At 45.8% G+C, this 22198-nt stretch overlaps 7 protein-coding genes across 7 annotated transcripts; 2 read left to right on the top strand and 5 right to left on the bottom strand.

Annotated features, from left to right (window-relative positions):
- Positions 1-694: 694 nt before the first annotated feature.
- BDR25DRAFT_361335 (uncharacterized protein) lies at positions 695-2001 on the bottom strand (the record flags this gene model as incomplete). Its single annotated transcript, XM_033696396.1, has 8 exons — positions 695-810; positions 852-922; positions 950-1132; positions 1209-1395; positions 1460-1561; positions 1602-1650; positions 1693-1914; positions 1966-2001. 8 exons carry the CDS (start codon positions 1999-2001, stop codon positions 695-697), a joined length of 966 nt encoding a protein of 321 aa, XP_033541639.1.
- A 30-nt stretch (positions 2002-2031) lies between these two features.
- BDR25DRAFT_380700 (uncharacterized protein) lies at positions 2032-7177 on the top strand (the record flags this gene model as incomplete). Its single annotated transcript, XM_033697673.1, has 8 exons — positions 2032-2195; positions 2274-2823; positions 3008-3094; positions 3148-4766; positions 4816-5151; positions 5205-5801; positions 5848-6628; positions 6683-7177. 8 exons carry the CDS (start codon positions 2032-2034, stop codon positions 7175-7177), a joined length of 4629 nt encoding a protein of 1542 aa, XP_033541638.1.
- Positions 7178-7870: 693 nt separating this feature from the next.
- Positions 7871-9800, bottom strand: BDR25DRAFT_361333 (uncharacterized protein; the record flags this gene model as incomplete). Its single annotated transcript, XM_033696395.1, has 10 exons — positions 7871-7940; positions 8002-8533; positions 8569-8824; positions 8867-8911; positions 8990-9163; positions 9213-9260; positions 9289-9429; positions 9486-9518; positions 9564-9643; positions 9722-9800. 10 exons carry the CDS (start codon positions 9798-9800, stop codon positions 7871-7873), a joined length of 1458 nt encoding a protein of 485 aa, XP_033541637.1.
- Positions 9801-13095: 3295 nt separating this feature from the next.
- BDR25DRAFT_396627 (beta-xylosidase) lies at positions 13096-14796 on the bottom strand. The gene has a single exon (XM_033698451.1). It carries the CDS (start codon positions 14737-14739, stop codon positions 13117-13119), a length of 1623 nt encoding a protein of 540 aa, XP_033541636.1. The 5' UTR covers positions 14740-14796; the 3' UTR covers positions 13096-13116.
- Positions 14797-15757: 961 nt separating this feature from the next.
- Positions 15758-19168, bottom strand: BDR25DRAFT_361328 (uncharacterized protein; the record flags this gene model as incomplete). The annotated part of the gene is made up of 23 exons (XM_033696394.1): positions 15758-15874; positions 15918-15980; positions 16018-16174; positions 16232-16262; positions 16297-16403; positions 16462-16511; positions 16557-16615; positions 16685-16701; positions 16737-16880; positions 16917-17016; positions 17080-17095; positions 17131-17167; positions 17281-17336; positions 18007-18017; positions 18106-18163; positions 18210-18257; positions 18336-18436; positions 18472-18520; positions 18573-18672; positions 18713-18779; positions 18835-18923; positions 18973-19060; positions 19111-19168. The coding sequence occupies 23 exons, from the start codon at positions 19166-19168 to the stop codon at positions 15758-15760; spliced, it is 1623 nt and encodes a 540-aa protein (XP_033541635.1).
- A 56-nt stretch (positions 19169-19224) lies between these two features.
- On the top strand, positions 19225-20538 carry BDR25DRAFT_361327 (uncharacterized protein; the record flags this gene model as incomplete). The annotated part of the gene is made up of 6 exons (XM_033696393.1): positions 19225-19240; positions 19286-19414; positions 19468-20184; positions 20225-20373; positions 20412-20456; positions 20515-20538. 6 exons carry the CDS (start codon positions 19225-19227, stop codon positions 20536-20538), a joined length of 1080 nt encoding a protein of 359 aa, XP_033541634.1.
- A 288-nt stretch (positions 20539-20826) lies between these two features.
- On the bottom strand, positions 20827-21897 carry BDR25DRAFT_319049 (uncharacterized protein; the record flags this gene model as incomplete). Its single annotated transcript, XM_033691789.1, has 4 exons — positions 20827-20844; positions 20894-21254; positions 21310-21596; positions 21700-21897. 4 exons carry the CDS (start codon positions 21895-21897, stop codon positions 20827-20829), a joined length of 864 nt encoding a protein of 287 aa, XP_033541633.1.
- Between the last annotated feature and the right edge of the window lie 301 nt (positions 21898-22198).

The following is a 22198-nucleotide window of genomic DNA, read 5'->3' as shown; positions in this document are numbered from 1 at the left end:
ATCTCTAGTCCAAGCTACCGAGTCTGGGATCACGCATCATCGAGGAGTTAGAGTAGGAGCTAACTTTAGAGAAATAGAGAACTGCCCGATTGGAATGCAAGCCTGGGTCGGACAGAATCGGCCCCCGCTGCTCCGGGCCCCATTCCGCGCAAGTTGGAGCGTCTTGGAAGGAGAATTCCGCCCTTCTTGAACCCATTCTCACGAATTGGCTTCCTTCGGAAATGGATCTTTGGCCGAACGAGACCTCTGCTTCAAGATTGGTTTGTTTACGTCACTTAGAACTTGGGTCCTATGCCGCCAAGAGTGCTGTCAATGGCCAACATCTGATATATACATTGAAACCAAGAGCGGAGCCGTAAATCCACCCCGTAACTACCTGATGTTATGGGCATCGAAGGGTGCTGAGGATGAGCTGGCCCCGGAGACCGCAGCACTGAAGGAGAACACCAAGGGGAAAACGGAGCCTGCTGCGCCGATCAAGGAACAGTCTCTAGCTCCTGCACCAGCCTAGGCATATATCTCATCTCTTGGCTATTTAGTTCCTTCTTCAACCGCTAACATCTATCCACGAATAAACACATGAAAACAGCTTGGCCGTAGAGTCGGTGATAAGGCCTTCAGCCATGTCACGGTGTTTTCGTCTAGAGAAACAAACTAAATAGCTTAAGATGAGGATGTCGAGCCGGTCGTCATATCAGCATAGAATGGGGCCCCCGGATGCTGTTTGCCTCAGGCTAAACCAGCTGAGGAAAGATGCTGCTGATGAGCGAGCACTCGGGATCCAACTAAGGCATAGAGCAAGGAAAACACCTCCATCGGTTCCTCCCCATGCTGCTACATGAAAAGCATACCCTCGGCGACGTTGAGCCTCACGCTAGGGAGTACTTTCCTAGACGAGTTTACCAGTCTCCGAGCCGACTCTCTAGCATAGACAATGACGTGAGCCTACCGTCTATCGGGCTCTTTGGCCATTCGAAGACTGACGTACAACTGTGGGCCCATATGTCTGGTTTCTAGGTCCGATTCTTCAAGAAGAAGTGCGGCGGCGAACCGGCTCCCATTCAGGAGGCGGACCAAAGAAATGAAAGGATACAACAAAGCACAAGACAACCATATGAATGATCTGCATTGACTTCCGGGCTCACAGCAAGGTTATGAATCGTTTCGGAATGATAAAAGCCCATGGTTAGAGTATGATTGACAAAGACATACCGCCCAGTCGAGAACCCGGATTTTTCAGAGGACAAGAATCAAGCGATCCGCCCTGGTACGGTTGAACAGCGAGCACGACTTCAAACGCCATTTCAAACAAGCAAAAGAGGCAAGGACCGCCCGCGACATAATCACTTACGGGGACAAGAACGGAATTAAGAAGATGGAATTGACAGCGAAAGCCTTTCCGATTTCAACTTGCAAAGTGTTTGGTATTATGTTCCCCTTCGGCGCGTAGTGCTTCCACTAGGGGCGAAGTACGGAGCACTCTCCAAAAAAGACTCTTGGAGAGGGCGCTTAACAAGCCAATTATTGGCTGGGGCACCCTTTGGACACGCCGCGAGAGCACCTACAGGCCGGAATCACAACCGCTAGTATCTCTAGAATACGGGACAGCGATACAAGCAACCAAATGTGATTTGGATTGGTAAAGTTATTCTATTTCCCATGTTGAAGTTTACGAATCACTTAATAGGAAACTTCTGAACGGTCTTCAAGCATGGCATGAATACAATAGCTGAAATTTGAGGGATCGAGACCGCCTTGCTTGAACGAGCGGGAAGATGTCGCGCAGTAGCAACACTGGCCTGAGAACCCGAGGTCTATTGCGGCACAGCTATGCGCCTGAAACTTCGCCCCTCTTGTGGCATCTAGCTTGAAACGCCTGGGTATATAGCTGGCGGTACGCTCGAGGTAAATTGGCTAAATCTGATTTGCTTTCTGATCGCAATCTTTATGTTGTTCTTCCTCTACCTGCTTGTACCATACCGGTGTTAAATTTACTTTCATTATTCACGCCCCGAGTAGTGAGCCGAGAACATGACGCAGGCGTCACGAGACGGTGCCCGTCGTTTCATTGATGGGGTTCGGATGGAAAATGGCGGATTGACGAAGGAGGATACGGAATTCCTCCAGAGAAATAAACCGCACATACTCACTGCTTATAACAACCAGAGGCGAAAACTAGGTGCATCGACAAAAACGCACGTACCTTCCTCCTTTCTTAAATGACCCTAAGAGGGCCTTGTCGACTACAATGCTAATGTACTCTCCCAAATCAGACTCGCCACCAACCTCTATGCAAAGGACTCCCGCTTTGTCTATGAACTCATTCAAAATGCCGAAGACAATCGCTACTATAGGGCGCGAGAAGACCTAGACGAACCTTGGCTACGATTTTGTCTCGATCAAGATCAAATCGTGATCGATTCGAATGAGGACGGATTCTCTGAAGCAAACATCAAAGCCATTTGCTCAATCGGCGAAAGCACCAAGACATGTAAACAGGGCTACGTTGGCGAAAAGGGCATTGGATTTAAGTCTGTGTTCAAGGTCGCACAGAAGGTCCATGTGCAGTCTGGACCGTTTTCATTCGCGTTCGAGTACCGTCGCGAGGATCGAGATGATGGACTTGGCATGATTACTCCCATGTACGAGGAGCGCCTCAGTCTCCCTAAAAGAGTACGAACCCGGATGATCTTGCATCTCCTGGACAACTGCGACCGCGAGGCACTAAGAAACGAGCTCATCAATCTGCCTGATACCCTGTTGCTATTTCTAAAAAAGCTGAAAGAAATATCAGTCCAGATCAAACTGGCAGAACATCCCGAGGTTAGGCACACGTATCGCTCGAAGGCGGCGTATGGGAAAGTAGTAAATATCTCCAAGTGTGTCACTACCGCTGACGGCTCGACGACTACGTTCATTCGACTGTACTGGATCACCAGGAAATTGGTGCATGAGATGCCAAAAGACAGCGCTCGTAAAGATATCGACCAGGCCGAAGTTGTCCTAGCATTCCCTCTGGATGAAAAACACTGTCCCTGTACTAGAGGAACAACATGTCTATGCGTTCCTTCCCCTCCGAAAGGTTGGATACAAGGTTGGTGGACCTGTGAACGGATGCTGCTGACAGAGTAGCTAACCCGACTACAGTTCCTCATCCAATCCGATTTCATTACCCAAGCAAGCCGAGAAGACGTGTTTGATTCACAATGGAATTGCCATCTTCTTAATAGAAGCTGCGATACCTTTATGGACAGTATCGATGAATTCCTGCGTCATCCTACCTTGAAGTATCACTGGGTGAGTTACATCCCGACCGACCATATCGCGGATGATTTCTGGGGTAGACTCCAACAAAGGATCCTTGCGAGTTTGGGAACACGCAACCTATTCGTCTCCGAAAGCAATGGTAATTCCTGGAACGCGAATCAGCTGCGTGTTGTGCCGGAAAGATTTAGAGGGGAAGATACCCAGCCGTTGCTCCTAGATGTTCGTGGTGGATCATCTGCATATATATCAGAATCGTACGATAAGCAGTTGGATCTTCCTATTTTGAGGAAACTAGGTACAAAAGACCTGGACATCACAGAATTCCTCCAGCGGTTGGAAAAAGACCTCGACCAAAACGGGACCGAGTCTCGCATGCGTTCAACACCACTGCAGAGTTCTTGGCACACAAAAGTCGCACGGTTGCTTACTTTTGCCGCCCGCAAATTTAGGCTCTCCGTCAAGAAACTCCCTGTTGTGCCTCTCAGCACCGGAAAATGGGCCCGTCCGCTTAATGCGAGCATCTATTTTCCAACATCAGGGGGGATTGAAATCCCGGATGACCTCCCCTTAGCTATAGTCGATGCAAAAGCACTGCAAAACAAGAGTTGGGAACGGTTTTTTGTTGAAATTGGGATCACTCATTGCCCTCCATCTAGGGTATTCCCGTTGATTGAACAGCGATACAGCTTGTTCGGCAGAACCTTTAAAGAGAGTCTCTCTCATATCAAGTTCATGTTTTGGAACCATACAGAACTGCCACCTCAAGGCGTATCCCTTCGGCTCAAGGAAAGAGATGACAGTGTGTGGTTTTCCAATGCGATAGATAATGTATGGACATACTCCCCTCGATTGGTAGGCAGTTATACAACATCAACAGTTTTGGGGAGCCCAGTTCCCCTCGAGTTGAGGGAAGCGATTAGAGTTCTCGACCCAGCCTACTATCGAGCACTTAGAAAGCTCGGACATCGTAATGACCGCACAGGACCTGAATGGCTTGACTCCTTTCTTCAAATAAAGGACACGATTCAACTTAGCCGAAGGAACTCTATCGGAGAAATGTCAACTGAGCTCAAGTATGTTGCCAAGAAGAAACCAGAATTCATCCTTGGTGTGTTAGAGACGGCCTGGAGCCATTATCAAACCATAGATACCTGGGACAACTTTTTCAAGGCCGTGGAAGTTCCAATCCTTAACTCGCAGCATACTCGAAACCTTGCATCTACTTTCTTACCACTGCCAAAACTCTGTGCTGTTGTCGGCCGTCTGGGGCTCGACGCTGATTTTGGATTCCTCAAAGAGCTAGAAGGCCTGACAGATATTTCAGCAAGCAAATGGGAATTTCTGAAGCAGTTTGGGGTCGGCGTGGAAGGAGACGTATCATTCTGGTTGAAGCTCTTAGAGCAAGCTCGAGCCAAGGTGCATGTTGAGAGTCATGTTGTTTTTGAGATATACACCAACCTTCAGAAGTTTGATTCGTCATGGGAAGTGGAGAAGATTCAGTGAGTGTAGCCACACCTCAACATGCTGCTCACTAAAAGTCGTTTTTAGGGCCGCTTTTCGAGATGACGTTATTTTCCTCCCACCAGCACAGGTTGAAGAGTCCGCTCGATGGATATCACTAACATCCTGCCTTTGGGAGGCACCGGAGTGGTTCAATCTGAAGTTTTGCCTCGGCACAATCAAAGGATACGATCATCTTTCTAATCTCTTTAAGATTACGCTTGGAGCTCGCACGGCTGGGTGTGCCGATTTTCTGGAGTACCTTCGGGACATTAAGGATAATAGAGCATACCTCACATCCGCGGACGAACAAGCAAAAATTCCCAAAATTTACAAGATGTTGGGCAAAGAGGCAGTGGATAAGATTGAATCCCATCGCATCAGGTATGTAAAATAGTCCGTTTTTCGTTTGACTGAGTAGACCTGACTCAGAACAGACTACAGTTCGAAGAGAACAGTCTAGTCTTTGACCCAAACAAGAAGTGTTGGCACTGCCCATCATCCTGCGTCTGGGCCGACGCACGGATTCAACTACCTGGAAAACTTTCCCTGGCCTCAACATACGAAGGCCACCTAAATTTCTTCACGAGAGTGCTACGCATCCCAAAGTCAAGCCTCGCGATGCATATTGTGGCTCTCACACAGAAGGTCTTAGAACAAGCAGATAAAACGACCGCGCTCCAGGAGATGCTAAATATCTGTGCGCTGAACCCAACCTCTGAAGCGCTGGAAAGCCTGAGGAACTGTGAATGCCTTCCTATTAAAACCCAATCTGGAGCTACCGAATGGCATGATTGCTCGACAGATTTTGCAATTGTAGATCGTCGAGAATATGGGGCAATGTTCGAAGGTAAGGTCCGAATACTCGACTTCTCGCTCGAAGAGGTACACTCACTACAGCGATTTCTTTTTGCTCTCGGATTGGGAACACGATACATCTCTAGATTAGTTGAGGAGAAGACATATGTGCAGGACAATGAGCTAGACCCACAGTTGACTTGCGATATGAGGAAGAAAGCCTACGCCATTTATCGGTGAGTATTTCTATTCCGAATAAATTGTACATATTAACAAAGTCAGATATGCGGCCCACCTCGGGATCAACACGGGCGGAGAGGAAGGCTCCTCGGTGTACCAAACTCTACAGCAAATTTCTGTCTATTTCAGTGACGACATATCAAAAACGGTATCAATCGTCCAGGATCGTAAAGCCGTGACAATTGAGCGGGAAACGGCCTACTTCCATCTCGTCTCAGAGAACGGTCAACTCAATCTCTTTGTCCCACGGTGCAAAGGACGTCAACAAATTTGCCTTGAAAGACACCTGCCCACCAGACTTCTCAAGCACCTCGGGGCCCAGAATATCTCTGGAAGTGAAGGTCTTAGTTCCATTATTATTGCGTCGAGTCTATCTGTCGTAGACGAATTCCTCCAACTTGATGGTATCATCGAGGTAGACGGAATCGTGCGCCCAATAGAGGACGAAGGCTATAATTCGGACTCCTCTGCTGGCAATACAAACTTAACGGACAGCCAAAGTACCCCTGGCTATCCTACAACTCCGACCCTTCAGCCAAGCACCACTCACCACACCCGAAGCGAGAATTCTTGCCCGAGTGATCCGAGCCCGGGTGAACTACTCTCTCTAGGTTCCCCGATACCCTCAGAGCTACCCGACCTTTATCGAAAGTTGTTAGACGCAGTGATACGTCAAGCGAGGGATATATCAGACCTACCCAAGGCTGGGGGGGTCGTAACCTCTCACCTCTCTGCCGACTCTGGACTCAACGCTAGGCTCGCCCTACGCTCGCCATACGATGGAGAGGAGAAGTTCAAGATAGGAGCTGCAGGAGAGTTATTCGTGAGTCTCCCTATATCCCTGCACGAGAAACTTTAACAGATTAACATGCTACAGGTATTTGAATTGCTCCAAAGCCTTTCTCTCCCGGGATTCAACCTCGACAATTGGCAAAGCGGAATCCGTGGCCGCATCAGTGTTCACCCCAGCTACCATGGTATTGTCCGCTGGCCGGATAAAGAAATTACGGACATCATATACGAAGATCGCAATAGCGCCTTGACTACCCTTCTCATTGAGAAGGGTTACCTCACACGCTCAAAATGGGAAGGTCGCTCCCCTAAGTTCTGTATTGAGGTTAAGACTACCCCCTATGAGATGAGCTACCCCTTTTTTTGCAGTCAACCGCAATGTGACATGATGGAAAATATGCAGCTGTCGGCCGAATCAGACCTGGGTGAAATATATCTTGTGGCTAGGGTGTTTGGGCTCGGGGGTTCGGGCATGGGGTTGAAGCTTTATGTCGATCCGGCATCTTTGCGAAATGAGAGGGAGTTGGTGTTCCAAGCGGACAAGTACGCTGTTACGCCTGCGACTAGGGTCGATGCGTAGATCTGCTATCCATTTTGATACAGAAGAGGCAACAATGCGCTTTCAACACATATAAAGAACCACCGTGAAGATTGCTAGAATTTCATCCTTACAATTCGAAGAACACCACGACTCATTCTCCAAGACCAATCACAAAAACTTTCGCAAGAATAGATATGTTAAAACCACTGCATCCTCTATCTCACCACACCTTGTCAATCGACTTCCTCACATCCAATGCCCCAGAAGCATCTAGCCCTGAGCTTGAGCGACTTGCCAATGAATACCTCCCTCGGGTAACCAATGCAGGTGCGCCCCGCTGAGCCTTCATACATTTTCCGCGCTCCTCTAGCGTTTTCGTCGAAACTTGCTTCTTCCTTTGCTTCTTGGCATCTAATTCTGGGACCCAATAACTTACTACAGAAGTCTCCACTCACCTATATCCTTGCCACAGAATTGAAAAGCTCAATTAGCTTCCTTGTAGTGTCCGACGTGTTACACTACAAACCGCATCCGGGTAAACCCTATCGCAAGGTTAGAGCTGATTGAGGGTGGAGTGCAAGTAGCAGTCAATTAGGTATTGAGGGGCGACCTAGGTAGATTGATGTGAGGTGTAAGGTCTCTAGAGCTCGAGAGAGCTCAGAGGTAAATATATAGTAGCTAGAAGAGAGCTAGTCCTAAACAGAAAAAGCGTGAGAGGTGAAGGACCCACATTCACTCTGCGCGGGTCACGTGAACCAGTTTCACGTGCGACAAATCCTTCGATAGATACCTTTCAAGAGGGCTTCGACGAGTCTCCTAGCGTTGAAGCGTTACGCTTGAAAACTTGTACGCTGAATGTTGACAAATAGTACTTCTTGTTGATCCCGATGATTTTATTGCTGTTTCCAGGATTGGTGGGTGTTCCCCACACAGCGAGGTAAACGGCAAGGTCCAGGTGAGTCTGCCCTTTAGAGCCAAGGGCGCTAATGGCCTCTAATACCTCTACAGTAAAGTAAGGATATATGGTGGAGAATTGCTGCTGCCTGGCAGCAATGTGAACACCGTTTGTCCGACAATATTTGGGATAGAAGTATCCGCGCCGTGAAAAAGGAGTGCTTCTAAAGTGGACAGTTCCTAGCCTCACGCGCTGAATAGGTTGGCGTATTCTCGAGATGACCTTGCTTATTGGTGGGATCCCGGGATCGGGATCTAGGTACCTATCCAAGGGAGGATCCTCATATGGCGAACACAACAGATTCTTGGCCGCATCGTAAGAAAGTGAGGCCATCCGACGAGGTACCACTAATCCTGCTAACCCACGAAATTCCAGTGCAAATGCTTTAGCATTGCCCTCGATTAATACTAAGACGGAATTCTGCTTTTGAGCTCGGCATGCTTTGACGAGGAGCGCATTTCCCTCTGCGTCTAACTCATACTAATACCCAGAGATTTCGCACAGATTTTGCAACCCTGACTTCTCATAGCGGTATCAAAGAACGAACCAAAATATCGCGGGTCGCAGGTCGCGGCTCCCTCTTCGACAAGAGATTCTGCTGGGTCAACAAGACTAGCGAGTACCTTAGATAAAAGAGACTTGCTGTGGGAACCTTGTTCGTCGATGCAGAGTGAAGAGTCTTTTTCCCCCTGAGCAAAACCATTCCAAAAGGAAATCAGTGTACTGGTACGCTAAAGATATAACGTGTCACACGTGATATTGACTCACGTGACCCTGCGTCGGGGGTGAATGTAGGTCTTTCGCCTCTCACCCTTTTCCTGTTTAGGACTAGCGCTCTTTTTACTACATATATTCACCTCTGAGCTCTCTCGAGCTCTAGAGACTATACACCTCACCTTAATATACCTAGGTCGTCTCTCAATACCTAATTGTCTGCTCCCCTCTCTATATATGCCCTCGATCAGCCCATCCAGCTCACCTTGCGATATAGTTTTCGAACAATGGGGGAACTCTTGTGAAAGTTCTCTAGCTCCTCTGGGATTTGTTGCAAGTAGCAAAAGGTCAACCTCCTACCAAGCACAGAAGAAGAATATATATAGACGGAATAAATTCACGCACGACAGGATTCCCAGCTAACCCCATTTCACCGTTAAAATATCCCAAAAACTTAAGAAGTTGAGGGAATTATCCCAACTGTATCAGCCAAGGGATCTTTTCCCTGTTGAACACTGTTCCTAGCAATCCAGTCAATGAAAGTGTGAATAGGCTGGCCGATGTTACGATGAACATTGAGAAGCCTGAAATTCGATCCCCTACAGCGATATACAAAGCCTTTCTGATGAATTCATGCCAATCGGTCTTTAGCTTCTAGGGAAAACGCTTTAGACATACTTTCGAGTAAGACATCAGAGGTCTCCGGATGGTCTAAACATATGGCCAAATGAAGTGTGTACAAGTCAGTGAGAAGACAGCAACAGCTCCTGGTAAGCCAACCCCTACTTGCCTGCAGGCTAAGGAATTTCGCGCCAGCGCCATGTAATTTTTTTGACCTCAGGATAAGAGCACAGTGTAAAGCAGTCCTAGCCATGCTCTAAGGGCAGCTTCATTATCCTATTATGTCCCCTGACAGCGGCGGATATCGGCGCGACTGGATGATGAGACCTTCGAGCTGGCGGGGAGGAATTTTCTGCTTTCGACGTAGCCCATATATAAATGTTAGAGGCATAGGGTAATATAAATATAATTAATTTATAAAAAAAAGCATTAAACTGCTAGATAAAGCTGTTTTAACTGTATAAAAGTCCTTGTGTAAAAATAAACAAATAAACAAGTAGTTTAGTATAGTTATTTAATCTTTTTATTAGTATGTTAAAGGCTAATTAACTAGTAGGTGTATTATTAATTAAAGTATAAGGTGCTAAAATTTTATTAGAGTAGACTATTTACTTATATAAACTACTTGCTTATAAAATACATTACCTAGTTTAAACTCTTTTTATTAACAAGATTACTACTAAATTTAATTTAAAGTAAAGTAGAATATAACTATGTAATTGTAACAACCGGCTATCCAGGTATGTCCTAGGCCGACATAGCCTGGCCTAGACCGCACTAGGCAGTCCCGGACGACTCCGGACCCGTGCCGTCAACCCCGCACTTTCCAGATAACGCCTACCTGGCCTAAAAGCCGGGCATCCTAGACAGGTAATACTTTAAACTAGACCTACAGCATACTAGATTTGTCGCTACTAGCGCTGCCGTGCCTGGCTCTCTAAAGAAGTATATAGCTAGTTGTAGAAACCCCTTTTAGAGAGCAGAGGATCGCCTTAGAAATTAGGCGGGTACTAATCCTACTCCTATGTTACAGTCACGCCCTTGTTAGTTAACACACCTCTAATTGCAAAGTGTATACCCTGTTTTTACAGTAATATAGTTTTTTATAAAACTTTAAAAGTCTTTACTAAAACTACTAATAATAACAGAACTAAACTTTATTAATAGCTAGTATACTTACTTAGTGTTATTTATATAATTTAAGATTACACATGCGCACGTAATATTAGCGTGCTACTTTACTAATTCTAGTTAATAGCATCTAGCTACAGCTCTACATTGCTGGCGCTACTTACTTTATATAAAACATTTTATAATAGAAGTATTAAAAGACTTTTAAAATAGTCTATTCTCTAAGCTTAATTATAGAAAGCTTTAGCTTTGTAAAGTATTAACTACTATATTTATAAATAGTCTAGTAACTTATTAAAGCTTTTATAAACATTTCGTTAAGCTCTTTAGTTTAGTAGTAGACTAAAAAGCTACTTTATAGTATACTATTACTAAATTAATTACAAAGCTAGAGCTTCTAGCTTTTTTATAAGCAAGTCCTATTGCATACAGTTGTTGCATACTATTATCCGCCTATATATATTCTTCTACTATGCTAGCTAGAAGGTTAACTCTTTAGCGACGCAAAAAGTACTAACATAGAGTAGTAGAAGCTATTCTTTACCTAACTTTAGCTTTTAATTAATAATAACTTTACTATCTAGTGTAATAATTAGGAAATAATTAAAATAGATATAAAAAATTTATTAAAACTTTAAACTAAGCTTAAACATGTTAACATAGACTAAAGCTAGTTATACTAGAAGATCTTTACTAGTTAGCTACATATTTACTAGAAACCTACAGCCTAGAGGCCTATAGTGTAACGATTCTCATGAATCGTTCCATCTCAGGTCGCCCGGAACCTCCGGAAGACTCTCGTATCGGCCCCGACCTCGACCTGGCCCTGACTCTGCCCGGCCCCCTGCTGTACCCCTATTCCTCCATGTATTTAGTCGCACCTTGCCCCTGTAGCTAGCTTAGTAGTTTTCTAATATCCTTTGTACAAGGCCTATAGGTGTTAATAGCAATTCCTAGGTTCTAAGTCCCCACGCACTTCTATATGCCTCTAAGTGGATTTCTACCGCATTTAGACCTATTGTCTTGCCTGTGCTGTTACATTATATTAGAAAACTTGGTTTTACTAGTAACAGCTTTATTATAATATTCTACTAATTATTTATATAACTATGTCTAAGCTCTAAGACATGTCTAATTTAGTTTAAATTATAATACTTACACACTGTTATATTAAACTACTTAGTTTATAGATAAAATACTAGAGACCTTTTATTAACTAAAGCTTTTAGGTTTAAAACTTTTTATTCTCTATAATTAAAATTACCTTTAGAAAAGTTGCATAGAATGCGCTAAAGTATAAACCTAAAGACTACTAATAACTTATTAGGATTAAAGACAACTACTAATAGCTAACTTTCTACTACTAACCTCTAACTACTAACTACTACTTTGTTAACAGCTAAACCCACCTCTATAGAACCTAAAGCTAGACCTACCTAATTTAAAGTTAACCTCTAGCAGCTAATCTAGCTAAGACTGCTAGTTAACCCCTACTAACTACTAAATTACCCCTAATAATGCCTAAATGTTACTATACTAAACGCACGCCTAAGATTAATAACTGCATAGATAGCAAAGAATAAAGGGCAAGTCTTAATTATTAATAGGCTAGACATCTATACAGATCATTATTAAAGCAGACGCGCACGCATAGCGTTTAGTTTAGAGGACACTGCTAGCAGTGCAAAGGAATACTTAGCAAGGACACCTAGCTAAATTAGACTAGTTTTAGTTTAAGAAAGCAGAGGACATAACAGTAATACTTTGTACTATAATTACTACTAATAGCAACTATTAGTTTATAGAGGGGGGAGTAGTGTAACAATTCTTATTAATTATTCTATCTTAGGTTGCCTAGAACCTCTAGAAGACCCTTGTATTAGCCCTAACCTTAACCTAGCCCTAACTCTGCCCGGCCCCCTGCTGTACCCCTATTCCTCTATGTATTTAGTTGCACCTTGCCCCTGTAGCTAGCTTAGTAGTTTTCTAATATCCTTTGTACAAGGCCTATAGGTGTTAATGGCAATTCCCAGGTTCTGAGTCCCCACGCACTCCCATATGCCTCTGAGTGGATTCCCACCGCATTCGGACCCATTGTCTTGCCTGTGCCGTTACATATAGACAGCCTTACTAAGGCACTGCTAAAATAAAAATGTAAAAAGTTTATAACTACTTTATTTAAGCTAGGGGGTATGTTTATAGTAACAGAGCTCTCTAAGCTCTATCTACCTACACTTCTTTAACCTACTGTTGCCAACCTACGCCACCTGCAGCGGTCTAGAGCTATTGCTGGTCTTAGGTCACATGACAGGTTTACCCAGTACTATATAAACCTGTAGTTGCCCTCCTTTAGAAATCAATCCAGTTCCTCATGCCTCTGGTGCTCCTCCTAGCCTCACAGATAGCTTAATGTTAGTAGTATTCGAAGACTTTGTTCAACAGTACAGCTTTTTTGGTAGATAAGTTGAGTGGAGTAGCTAACTCTATTACCACCTACGTTAACTGCATTAACTGCGGATTATTTTGTGCTTGAATCCTTCATTCATCTCTTAAGCCGTTAGATCTCATATCGGTCCGTCTCATGCCTCACAGGTCGATAAACAAGATAATCAAACTTAGCAGTCATTGCCGTCCCATTCACATCCGAACAAGCCAATCCCACAAACGCACCCGTAAAACTCCCATGAGCCTGGTGGCCGCCACATTCATCGGACAATATCGAGGCGTCGTACACAGGTCCGATTTTCTGCAAGTCCTTCCCTTCACCATGTGCATACCAGAACTGAAGCTCCTTGCCGCGGATGCTCAGCCCGAGCTTTACTTTGCCCTCATTCGGTATCTTAACCGGTTCGGCGAGAGGTAAATTAAGCCGGCCTTCCGGCCAAGAGGCTTCAGAGCTCAGGATTAGGAGTTCCCGCTGGCCGTCTGCGTGCGCGGTCACAGTTAGGTAGAAGAAGTTGTAACGGCAGTAGTAGGCTGTTAGACCGGCAAATTGTCGCTCGTCGGTTGGGCTGAAGTCGATGACAGTTTCGGCGTCGTAGGAGAAGTGTGTTTGGCGACGTGCGAGGAGGGCTTGCTCAAACCAGGAGCCGATGGCTTCACGCCCGATCAATTGGAGCTGGTTGTTTTCGATTTTGAAGATGCGCGAAGTTTCTGGAGTCCGGAGCCATTGGAAGTCATGATGTAGACCCTTCGAATTGTCGAACACATATCGTTGTTCAGCCCAGTACTCAGAGTCATCGCGCGTTCCGGGTACTTCGACACTCAGCGATGGCACCGGTCCATTTTTGACATACAGCCAATCATCCTCTCCCCAATACGCTTCCTGAATTGCTGTCTCACGCCCTAGCACACATCTTCGCTTATGTGTTGTGGGCCGACCCGTCAAATGCACTAAGTATGACTTCCCATCTGGTGTATCAATGATATCCCCATGTCCCGCTCTTTGCAATGCAGCGTATGGCGCGTCCTTGGAAGTCAGGATATACTTTTGCGGATGCAATTCATACGGTCCCCAAATTTCCCTTGATCTCGCCAGTGTGCATGCGTGCTCGTACGCCGTACCACCCTCGGCAGTGAGGAGGTAGTACCAGCCGTTACGCTTGTACAAATGCGGACCCTCGACCAAATCCAGATCAGTGCCGTAGAAGATGGTCTTTGTAGGGCCGACTAGCGTCCCAGCTCTGGTATCAAACTCTTGAATTCTAATCCCAGCGAAGGATCGGGGCCGTCTTCGGTGGTCTTGTATCATATTCAAGAACCACTTCCTGCCATCATCATCGTGGAAAAGACTCGGATCGAACCCCGAAGAATTGACGTACACTGGATCCGACCATGGTCCTTCTATCTTTTCCGCAGTGACGATGTAATTATGCGTGTCCTTAAAACTCCCATCTTTGCGTTTAACATCAGTATACACGAGCCAGAATTTCTCGCCGTCGTGCGAAAGACAAGGCGCCCAGATCCCGCAGCTGTCGGGATTGCCACGCATGTCAAGTTGGGATTTTCGATTTAATGGGCGGATTTTGAGAGTCCAGTTTGCCAGATCGGTCGAGTGATGAATCTGAACGCCAGGATACCATTCGAATGTTGAGGTGGCGATGTAGTAGTCATTTTTGACACGGATGATGGAGGGGTCGGGGTTGAAGCCTGGGAGGATGGGGTTGAGTACTTGCGGCATGGTTGATTTTTTTTATAGTAAAGCAAGGGATATGAAATCGTGAATGTTAAAGAAGAAGGCGAGGAAGGACGTTGAAGAGGAAATGTGGGCTCGACGTGGTTTTAAGGTTCGGGCATCCCCTCGGGTTGCAATTACCCGGATAGCGCATTTCCTAACGCAATTCATTTACTACAAGTGGTTAGGGCTTGTAGATGGAGAAGCGTCATGTATCGAATAATGAGTGAAGTATCCTCTTTTTTAACCACAATAAATCGAGATTATCCGGGAACCGTGCTGTGTGAGGAGTGCGCCATTTGCTGCAGTGTTGGCCGATCCTCACTCTGAGCAGAAAGACTCACACAGGCAATGCACCGCCAGCGCCACGCCTAATCACGCTCAAAATTTTATACGAAAGAGAAGAGGCAATATCCCACTGATAAGGCTACAAAGAATTTTTTTCCATTGGCTTCTACACGCAAGGTTAGGCTGTAGGCATAAGCCAAGCATTATGCTACAAGTTGCGCATCTCGGTATTAAGGATACATAGCAGCGGCGTGAAGGGACATTAGCAAACGGTGATAGGCTATATCCCATATTGTAGTAGACGAGATGGGGGGCACAACTAACACAGTCACCATGTATAATCATTCGTTTCGAGAGTGCATAATGTAGATGTCACGCTAGGGCCCACCCCACCGAGTCCCGAGGCGGGGGAAGGCAGCCCGAAGCTAGCTCAACTCCACTCTCTTTCTTACCCAAACCTAACATCCTTTCTAAGACATTCTTTAGGCATGCTCTGCGCCACTTCGAATCAAGCCGAATATTCGCGCGTCAGCATAGGTACAGACAAAGAAGAAGGAAGCTGCTCCTGGGGATGTCTCGATTGTCGCAGCATGAGGCATACGGTAGGCCAGCTGAGGTCTCCGCTAGCGAATAGGGAAGCAACTGTGCACCCCCAACTAAGAGTAAGACATCAAATTCTGAAATGCCCTCCGGAAGGGGTCCTAGCGCTCTCACAAAGACTTTTAAGCACTCATCGCTATTTTAGGGCTCCTCCCTCTGAGTTCGTCCATGTTAACTCGGCACTGTGCCACCACTTCTTCTCGATATTCAATCCAGACTTGAGACCTTTGCGATGTAAATCCACATCATATATCTGGTGGATTAGGATGGCATAATAAGAGGCTTAGCCCCTTGACTTTGGAAGGAAAAATGCCTCTAAGCTGCTCTACCGGCAGAATGGATTCATGCTTCATAACCCACTTTCGAGGACTTCACGCAGGCGATAATCCTCTCAACTGCGGCTTCTCTGATTGGCCCTCCACTTTTATGGGAATCCCATCTAATCTGCGATACCTGGGGCTTCCTAGCCTGTATTGACATGAAGCTTGGCGCATTCCACAGCCTCTTACATGCAAGGCTGATACAAGGCCTTGTTCGCATAAACCATCTTTTTCTGCCGCCAATATTCCACATTTTTATATCAAAGTAAGGTTATAAAAACTTCCCGAACAAGTTGAGTTGCTCATCTTCTTGGACGGTTCCTCGAAATACGGAAGAGACTAAGGAGCCTAGAACTTATCGCAGGGAGCGTAGATAGAGCTGATGGAGGGCATATAGAGATGCGAGCTGTCAATTCGGTAGTGAGAGCCAGACTAGGTAGATTAAGGCGAGGTGTAAGGTCTCTAGATCCCAAGAGAGCTCGCAGGCAACTATATAGTAGACTATTCCTTAATAGGAAACGGGGAAGAGATAGCCCAGCTGAGCGAAAAAGTTTCACCACAAGCCCAAATCTATATCCCAACGAAAACCGGTCAATCTTAGGGAGGTCAGCGAACTTCTAAAGCCGAAACTGAAACTATAATCGCATCTTCATACGGTTTAGGTTCGTCGCTCACTAGGGGTTAATTACGGAAATGCTAGGCGCGCCAGCTCAGAGCCTAAAGGAGCCAATAATTGCTAGAACTCGATAACCTCCGGGAGCTGCAGTCCCACGCCTGCATAATAGGCACCCTGACCAGCGAAAACATAGACAATGAATTTCACCCGAGCTCAGGCCGGCTTGATGGCTATCTTTGTAAGGTCTGTAAGTGAACTCTCTTGGTTCATAATAGCGAACGACACCCATGAATAACTTTTCCTTTGGTACGATATCTTCGGTGCTCACTCAAAATAGGGGTATTATTAGTTGCGTCGACTGAAGTCTCTCGGAAGACGGAGGTGTCATCAGGTCCATAATTTGGCTCAAAGCCGTGCCGATTTTCTCAGTGATATCCAATCTCACATGAAAAGCCAACCCTTGTTACTCGCATTCGTCGCTGACAAGTTTAACTATTGTCTCAAGGGATATAAAGATGTCACGGACAACATTGTGGCTCTGAGACCACAAGTATTCCCCCACTCCTTCGTCACCGGAATAAAAACTGAGAATAGGCCATCAACTTCAGAACTTAACGTTTCCGTTCATGAAGAACACTAGAAGAAGCACACTTAATAAAGAAAGAGTCATGCCTAAACTCTGATTTAGTCATGATTTCAAACTAGGGTTGTTGTTGAATGGACTTCCCCGTACGGTCAGGCGCGGGTGAGCGGGCCTTGCGTACAATTCCGTAAGTGCACTTTCGTACGGTCCATGGGGGGGAGGGGGGGGATTTATTTGTAATGTTATTCAATTTTAGCTTAATATATCTCTTATCTTAAAAATTTATTAACGTTGTTAATTTAAATAAACTTACACTTAATTTTAAGCTTTAATTATTATAATAGTGTTATCTACTAAGTAATATGTAGAGCTATACTTATTATCTAGTAAAAAACAACAAAGAAATATATTAAACAAAGTATAAATGATTATACTATTATTATTACTTTAAAGATAAATAAGTGTAAGTAAGCCTAAAAACTGTATTAAAAAAGAACTGTCTTTTATTATACAACCTAAAACAGGTTTCTTTTAGTAGCTAAAAGAAAACTAGCAACACTAGCAGCTATAGCTATTATACATAGTTAGCAATTAATGTTTTATTAATTCTAGCTATAAGTGCTAAGCTTAAACGCATTTTTTATATATATAATTACAACTGTCTGCAAATGTGATTAAGTAAACAGAATGCTTAAAACACTAGAAAAAGAGTAAAACTTTTAATTCTAAGCTGTAGATTTTATTTAGTAGTTGCATAATATTTAGAACGCAATTAGGGGGCAAGAATTGTGAGATTCTTAATAGCGCTTAATCACAATTAATTAAATCTAATTGCGATAATCGCACTTAAGTAATCAACTAGTCACCTGATCGATTACTTGAGATCACGTGATCGATAACAACCCTGTTTCAAACAACACCTACATGCCTAGGATCACAACAGGTGTAAACTAGAAACCTGTCACGGTTATCTGGCCCCTGAGTGGCCTGAGGGCTTGGCACTAGGTATATAAGCTCCTCGGCCTCCGTACCTCTGCCTCCGACCCTAAGGTTTACTCTCTCTCGTTACCCCTCTATCCTGTGTTTCCTGCTCGATACCTCTCACAAAACCCTTCGCCTAGAGGGGACCAATCATGGGCCCTACATGGTGGTTTAGGGCTCTATCAGATATGCTCAGACTTTTTAAAATGCGCACAGCGCTAGAAAATCCGAGCGAAAGGTTGCGCGGCTCGTTTAAAGGGTCCGCAGGAGTAGGTTTTGGGCGTTGGGGGCCCAGGACGTGGTCGTGGCCTGTCACTTACGGTGGTATACACACCAACTTTGCAGAGCACTGTAAGCATAGTTGACATTCCTAGATGCATAGTATGTCGTCATACACAGCTTGCTTTCCACAGAACTGGATCTTACTATAGCTAGCTTTGTTTCTCCATACCCTCCACTCGATCAATAACGTTAACTCCTTCTTGATCTGCTTCCCAAGTGTATGAAAGAATAGAATATCGTGTAATAACCTTTCAAAGAAACAAAACTGGCTAGGGTGGGATTTGTATTACCTTCAAGCCATGAAGACACCGAGTGAGCGGATTTTCAAAGGAGCTCCATGAGGAATGTATTAAAATACATTTAGGCAAGATGTACACTGATCGAGAAGTCAAATCAAAGCAACTATGCTAGCTGGGAGATTCACGGAACACCAAGAAAATGAGTTGTGACGACGAGGCAGGCGGCCGTGCCGTTCCTCGTATCTACCATTTCTCCTAGCAACTGAACAAGATACGAGCATCTGCGTCGGTCGGATGCTGTGCTAGAGAGATGCATTTCCTCCCGTCCACTTCCGAATTCGTTCCGTCCTTTTAACGACAATATGCTGCTCAGGAGGCATGAAACATTCTTTGGTGACTTCGATAGTACACCTGAATTCTCGTATGAAAGGGAGTGTATCGCTCCATTAGTTTAGCCCTGTGGCCCACTAAAGCCACAAGTTGAGATCCATGTTACTCCCTCCCTAGTAGCGAGCTGAATAAACATGCAAGTTGGAATAGAAGGGATAAAGTGAAAAAGAAAGCCGTAAAATTTCACAGGCAATGCCACTCCCCAAAAGTAGCGCTAGCGAGATTCGGCAACCGTCGACCTCGTGATACGCAGTGATAGCGAACTTTCACCACTCAAGAGCCGAGGCTTCTCCGGCTAGGTATATTGCGACACCCCTCCCAAAGCCTCAGCGAGGACACCTCCGCACTGCGCACCGACAACTACGTAAAAAGCCCCAGAGACGTGATGTGGCCCAACTCCCCTCTCCCAGAGCGTTTGAAACGCGCTGTATCCAGTGAGAGTACGACTCATAATACCTCCTATTGCGAAGATAACGAAGTGTTTGGGCGAGGTGACGGGGGTCGAAACTCAACGCCAACGCGACGCATGGGTGAGCGAATGTCATTCTCCCATCAGATTCATTGATTTAACCATTTCAGGTGATCCATCCAGAGTGGAGAATGGCGGACGAACACCAGAAGGTGGATACGGACACAATAGCGAGAGATCGACCCGACCCTCTTTGTATCGGAGGAGGGATACGATCGCGCAGTCCAACGTACCGACACCAACCACAGCGATGGATCTTCAAGCCTACCACGACGAGGTGAGGAAAACCCATCGATTCCGAAACGGTGATGGTAAGGTGAACCCCGGCAAGTACGGATCCACGCTGGAGTTCGACCTTGGCCTTTGCTACACAACATTTTGCACGGGAAAGTTTTGCGAGTTTGGCTTGCTGTGTCCGTATCGCCACCACCCTCTCACGAGGCAGGAGATGGACTGGATCGCATCGCTTTGGTGCGAGAGCTTCGCTCGGTTTGCGGCTGCAAAATGGAGCACGCCTGAGCCTGCGCAGCCTACCGTTCTAATGGCGGCGTATGTCGCTAAGAATCAAGAGCATGTTCGTGGCTTGCATAATTGGCGGGACCATGAACATTCACACGCGAAGGATGAATCTCTCATGCGCCGATCAGCTCGTTCACCGGCACCATCATCCATCCAGGCTCGGCGTGACAGGCGTTCTGCGAGACTCTCGTATCACCACGATAGGCATGTATACAGCCAGGAATATCGCTACCTACACTCAAGGTCCCGTTCTCCCCGGTGTGGAGAACACCGTGATCCGGCTTGTGATCGGCATGCCGTGGATAGGGATTGTCGCCAGAGTTCCTACGATTATGGACGACCTGCTGAACGATGTTCATCTCATTATTACTGTGGGGAATGGGAGGACCAGACCGAAGAACGGAAGAGTGAGAGATATGATCTAGGTGGTGAGCAAGTGAGCGAGTTGCATTTCAGCAAGACTAGTTAGCAGGGCACCTGGCTGTTCTTTTCAGATGTTAGCGCTTGAGGACTTCTAGAAATCTCTAGTAGTTCTCGGAGCGCAAGAGAAGTTAGGTGAGGTTGCAACAGCTTAAATCAGAACTGAAGTTGGGGAGATTGAACCTTAAATATACATGATGAAGAGAAAATACTACCTGCTAGTACTGATTACCTATTTGCATTCATGACCATTCGTCTGCCTATGCAATGAACTTCATAGCTCTCTTCGTATTCGAAAATTCCTTGTCTTAGCATACTGACGAAGCCTCGCTCCATTGAAACTGCTCCATTGAACCTCCCTCATTGAATCCAAAGGTCATCCCATCCTAGAGGTGAATGTTTACCTAGAATAATCTTAGCCAGGTGAAATAGGGACAACATGAAAGGCAATACTCTGGCATTGTATTCGCCTTTATATATCCCTCTCATGGCAACCGCTTTGCAAAAAACTCGTTGATCAGGCTTGAGCGTAGTAGCCACCATGTAAGTTAAAGTGACAGAATCTTCTTTACTAGATTCTTCGGTGCTCGCGTAGGAATATTCATAACTGAGCGTTGTAGTAGATTTGGCGCCGAGGCCGAGAATCTCTCCAGATACTTCGATAGCCTCGGTAAAGCCAAAGGTATGCGTAGCCGTTTGCGAATACTCCTTGCTCGTAGTGCGTGTCTCAGATTTTCCGAAAGTGAAGGTCTCGTTAGCATCTGGGTGGTCATTGGTATGGTCGGCATAGTCTAGTGTCACCATCTCTAAACCTCTGGACGACCCATCAGCGATGTCATAGGGTAGTATTGCCGAGGGGGCGGACTCACTGCTTCTTCTCGTTCAACGCCTCGGGCGTGTCTTTGAAGACAACGTTATCAATAGTAATCGAGTCAATCTTACTTCTCAGGAATAGGAATCCGAGCTGATCGATTCTATCTCCAGAACGACTGAAAGCGCCGAGTATAATGCCAGATTGAACGTTGGTTTCAAAGACGTTCTGGCCGTCAGTGTTTTTCCCAACTTCAAGCTCCGTCCCCTTCTTTGTACCGGTGTAGACGCGACCTAAACGTAACCCGAATCCATTTCCCCAGGGTTTTGATCTGGCTGATTTGATCTAGGGAAGGATCCCAGTCAATCCGCGCATGGCGATGCCCGTCAACCTTTCCCAATTGGCCACTGCTGGTTCCGTCCGAATAGTAGAACTGAATGGCGCGAACCCAATTGGTATTGCCCCACGCCTCAACACCAGTAATGACGACGCCAGATTGGTACTTGGTTGCACAGAACTCGGTACCAGTAAGTGCACCCGTCGAGGTGACATTTGTCCACGGCCCGTCGAGGCAGTCTGAGGCTTTGGAAATGCCGAGAAGAAGATATGTCGCCCCGAGGACGGCGGTTCTGGTAAAGAAGAGCATGATGTCAGAGCAGCTGTGGGAGGGTCACAGCAGAGTACTAGGGGACTTTGCAAACAATTGGCAATTTGGGGGAGAATCAAATACGTAACAGAGCGATTTAGAAAAGGGGTAGATTAGAGGAAAGTGATGCAGCTGAAAATGGTTCCATCCAGAGATACATTCACGTTTTATATCCCAACAAGGAGCATTGACCTGGGGCTTCGCTGCTGGAAGCAGTCCACAGGAGGAAGTCAGGAAACCTTGGCACTACCACAAATTTCCGTATCCTAGGTGAGACACCTCGGCGACCTTAGGAGAATGT

Source organism: Lindgomyces ingoldianus (genome assembly GCF_010093535.1).
Source record: "Lindgomyces ingoldianus strain ATCC 200398 unplaced genomic scaffold BDR25scaffold_43, whole genome shotgun sequence".
Classification (NCBI taxonomy): domain Eukaryota; kingdom Fungi; phylum Ascomycota; class Dothideomycetes; order Pleosporales; family Lindgomycetaceae; genus Lindgomyces; species Lindgomyces ingoldianus.
Note: the sequence above shows the minus strand (reverse complement) of the source record. Positions and strands in the feature narration are given on the sequence as shown.

Coding starts and splice junctions, on each gene's coding strand:
- BDR25DRAFT_396627 (XM_033698451.1), bottom strand. CDS start 14,739: ATGCCGCAAGTACTCAACCCCATCCTCCCAGGCTTCAACCCCGACCCC.